Source organism: Piliocolobus tephrosceles, chromosome 1 (genome assembly GCF_002776525.5).
Source record: "Piliocolobus tephrosceles isolate RC106 chromosome 1, ASM277652v3, whole genome shotgun sequence".
In the NCBI taxonomy this organism is placed as follows: domain Eukaryota; kingdom Metazoa; phylum Chordata; class Mammalia; order Primates; family Cercopithecidae; genus Piliocolobus; species Piliocolobus tephrosceles.
In genome coordinates this window covers 18,121,088-18,124,432 of record NC_045434.1, presented here as the reverse complement: position 1 = coordinate 18,124,432, position 3,345 = coordinate 18,121,088, and the positions used below count along the sequence as shown (strand labels likewise).

The 3,345-nt window shown below is 52.6% G+C and overlaps 1 protein-coding gene across 1 annotated transcript in view; it reads right to left on the bottom strand.

Annotated features, from left to right (window-relative positions):
• The window catches only part of PGBD5 (piggyBac transposable element derived 5), a 106,352-nt gene that overhangs the window by 11,024 nt on the left and 91,983 nt on the right, over window positions 1-3,345 (bottom strand). The window contains exon 5 of the mRNA XM_023191820.2: window positions 962-1,159. Within this exon, the coding sequence (XP_023047588.1) occupies window positions 962-1,159 (198 nt within the window). The remainder of the gene's footprint in view (window positions 1-961; window positions 1,160-3,345) is intronic.

The following is a 3,345-nucleotide window of genomic DNA, read 5'->3' as shown; positions in this document are numbered from 1 at the left end:
CAACACACCCATATATACACACACCACACCCACCATACCACACATACAATACCACATACACACTCCACACCATGGTACACACCAATATATACACACACACCACACCCACATCACAAATGTGTATCACATACACACTCCACACCACACACAACATGCCAGGCAAGCTTACACTCCACACACACGTACATGTGAGAGCACAAGTCCGCACACAAACACCTGGGCTCCTTGGCAGTGTTCCTTTACTAGTGAAGGGGAAAGAGGCCTTTGTTTTCTACCACATTTGCTGTCATTTGTCTTGAGGAAAGCCTCCGTGAAAGGCAGGGGAGGCTGCCCCCAAGCACTGCGCGGCCGGGAACATTTCTGCCAGGGCCCCTTTGTCCCTTCAGTGTTCTTTTCAGTGGTTTAGTGACGATTTCACTGTACGTTACTTTAAGCATAGGCTCCCTGCTAAGTAAGTCCCTTTGTTATGAATGGATTTTAAATCCCGAGTAAAATCAATGAAGAAATCAGGGAACAGCAGACGGACCAGACAGCGCACATGCTTAACTTCTAAGGAAGACCTTGAAAGATAAGAATGGATTTTTTCCCTCCCATCAGAACAGATTTTTCACAGAATCCCAGACGATAAAGTGAGATGCCATTCAAATGCAGCCCATGATCACATCCCGTGTACAACCTGGGGGCTTCCAGGGGCTGCTTGAGCCACCTGCAAACCCCGTCAGCCTGACACCGTTCAACAGCTTACAACGAACGGGGAGCTCTTCCCTCGCTGCTTACCCGCTGCTTCCACACAGCCGCCACACTTAGGAGCATGGCCCCAGACGCTGGTGAATGACTGAGGGTAGTCTGGTCCCAGAGCAGCACAGCCCACAGCGGAAGCCACATCCACCACAGTGCTGGGCTTAGCCAAGCTCAACCGATCCCAGCGCGCCCTGCTGTGCCAATGGCGGCCGGCACTCACCCTGCTGCACCGGGGAGTAGGCGTTGGTCAGGAAGCGGAAATGTCCTTTGTTGTACCAGCAGATCAAGGACATGTTCCCCTTCATCTTGATTTGGTACTGGCCCCGGGCCGGGGGCGTGGCTGGGTTGGTCAGCATGGACAGTGGGAGGCCGGTGCAGTCACTCTTCCGCACGCTGAGCAAGCCGCAGCAGTAAATCCCTGGGGGGGAGAGGGATGAAGGATCACACACTCACCATGGTCGGAGATGCCAGTGGCTCCTCCGTCCTGTGCACCCTCAAGGAAACGACGGGACTGCCCGGTCCTGAGGCTGATGCTTGGGAGTCAGACCCTCTAGAGACCCCTCTAGAAGAGACTGCTGGAGTTTTGAGGTCTCGTATCCCTCTGTTGTCTCTCCCTGTGGCAATCTCCCCAGGTCCCTCCCTAAGAACATACAGTATGCTAAGACTGCGGTATGCTAAGACTGCGTGTAGGATCACAGCACAAGCAATACTGGCAGCAGCAGCAGGAGATGTCACCTGGACCCTCACTCAAGTGTCCAGCACAGCACTACGCACATGCACTCATCATCCCCTCTACTTCTAGAAACTTCTGCACTTCATAGGTTATGGCACACACATTAGAGAAGAACTGAGGCTTGACAAGGGCGAGGCCCCCAGACTCACAGCTGGGAGGCTAAAGACAGGCATGAAGCCCAGGACTGTCCAGCATCCTGGCCATGGTTACATCATCCTAATGGCGTCCCCAAGACATGGCTAGCTGCAAGCCCAGTGCTGAGCCAGTCCACACCGCACCCCAGGAAGCTGTCAGATGGAGCCCTCATCTCCTTGGGGAGTTATATTCAATGTGAAGGAAAGAACCATCAAAGAACGTGAACTAAACCGAGTGTCCTTCCATGAGTGGGCGGAGAGCTTCCTGGGAGAGAAGGAGCTTGCCCTTGGTCTCTAAGGCCTGGAAGATTGGCATGCGGTGGCTGGGGGGCAGTAGACACTGGTATGAACAAACGTCCACCGTGGACTGGCTCACTTCCATCCTGGACTCGAGGCCTTTCAGGTCCTTCCACATCATGGGCCCGCCCCACCCTGCTAGGCCAGAAGGCCACAGGGGCCACAAGCACTCAGCTGCTCCCCAGCAGCCTGGAGGGGATGCAGAGACCCTGGGAGCCGTATCAGCCTTTACTCTCTGCTCAGCTCCTGGAGGACCGACAGTGCCATCAGTCATCTGAACATCCCATATCCCATGCATCTGCTTTCCTCATCCCCGCATCCCACACTGCACCAGAAGAAGGACAGCTGAATGAATCTTTCCCTCTTCCGAACTCCTTTCCTGGTAGCAGGTGGGAAGGAAGATGCAACCAGAGGTGCTTTCAAGTCTCACTGCTGAAAAGAGGAGGGGTCTGCTGCTCGCAGCTCCATTCCTAGCAACCGTACATGACCACTCAAGCTACTCTCATCTTGAGATGTAAAAAGGAGAATCTGTTAAAAACAGGGAGGAGGATGACATGAACAAGGGTTAGGGTGTCCGAAATCACCCATCTGGGGCTCAATCTACACCACCAGCCAAAGAGAAGCTGCATGTTCGTAAGAGGGAAAGAAGAACATCCCAGCAGCACCCAAGTTTCCATGACTCCATCCCTTTATAAACACAACAACTATTCTAGGAATGTCCTTTCTGGCTTTTCTTTTATAACGGTCTATGTGACCCTAGGAGGGACAACCAGACTCTCAGCTCCGATTCTTCTCTTCAACCTTGGCTGCCTGTGAGAATCTCCCACGGTGGGGGAACACTGGCCCAGACCAATGCGATTTGTGTCCTGAGGAGGCAGGGTGCAGCCACTAGTGACCCTCCCTGCGGATACGCTGGAGGACACTGCCCTCAGTCACGGCAGAGGAGGTACATGATGATGCCCTGGTGAAGAGCTCAGTCAGTTTAGACGCTTCTAAAAATAGGCAAAGAGATTTTTTTTATCTCTTACCTAACCTTCTCTTGAAAAAAATCCAAATTCCATATCTAAATATTTTCTTCCAGCTAGAAGATTCTTTTCCCATCCTCCTCCTAATTCTCTGAGCCAAGACACATCCCCTTCTCAGAACCACAGGAGCAGCACACCCAGCTCTTTGGGAATCATACTGATGGCCCGGGATAGTCCTCCAGCATCCCCACTCCACCTTGTCTGCATGGCATCCACCCCACTCGACACAGACACACACACACAGGTACACACACAGACACACATGCAGACATAGAGATGCACACACATACAGACACAGACACACACACACAGACACACACAGACACATACACACAGGTACATATACACACACCCAGACACACACAGACACAAACACAGACTCACACACACAGACACACGCAGACACAAACACAGA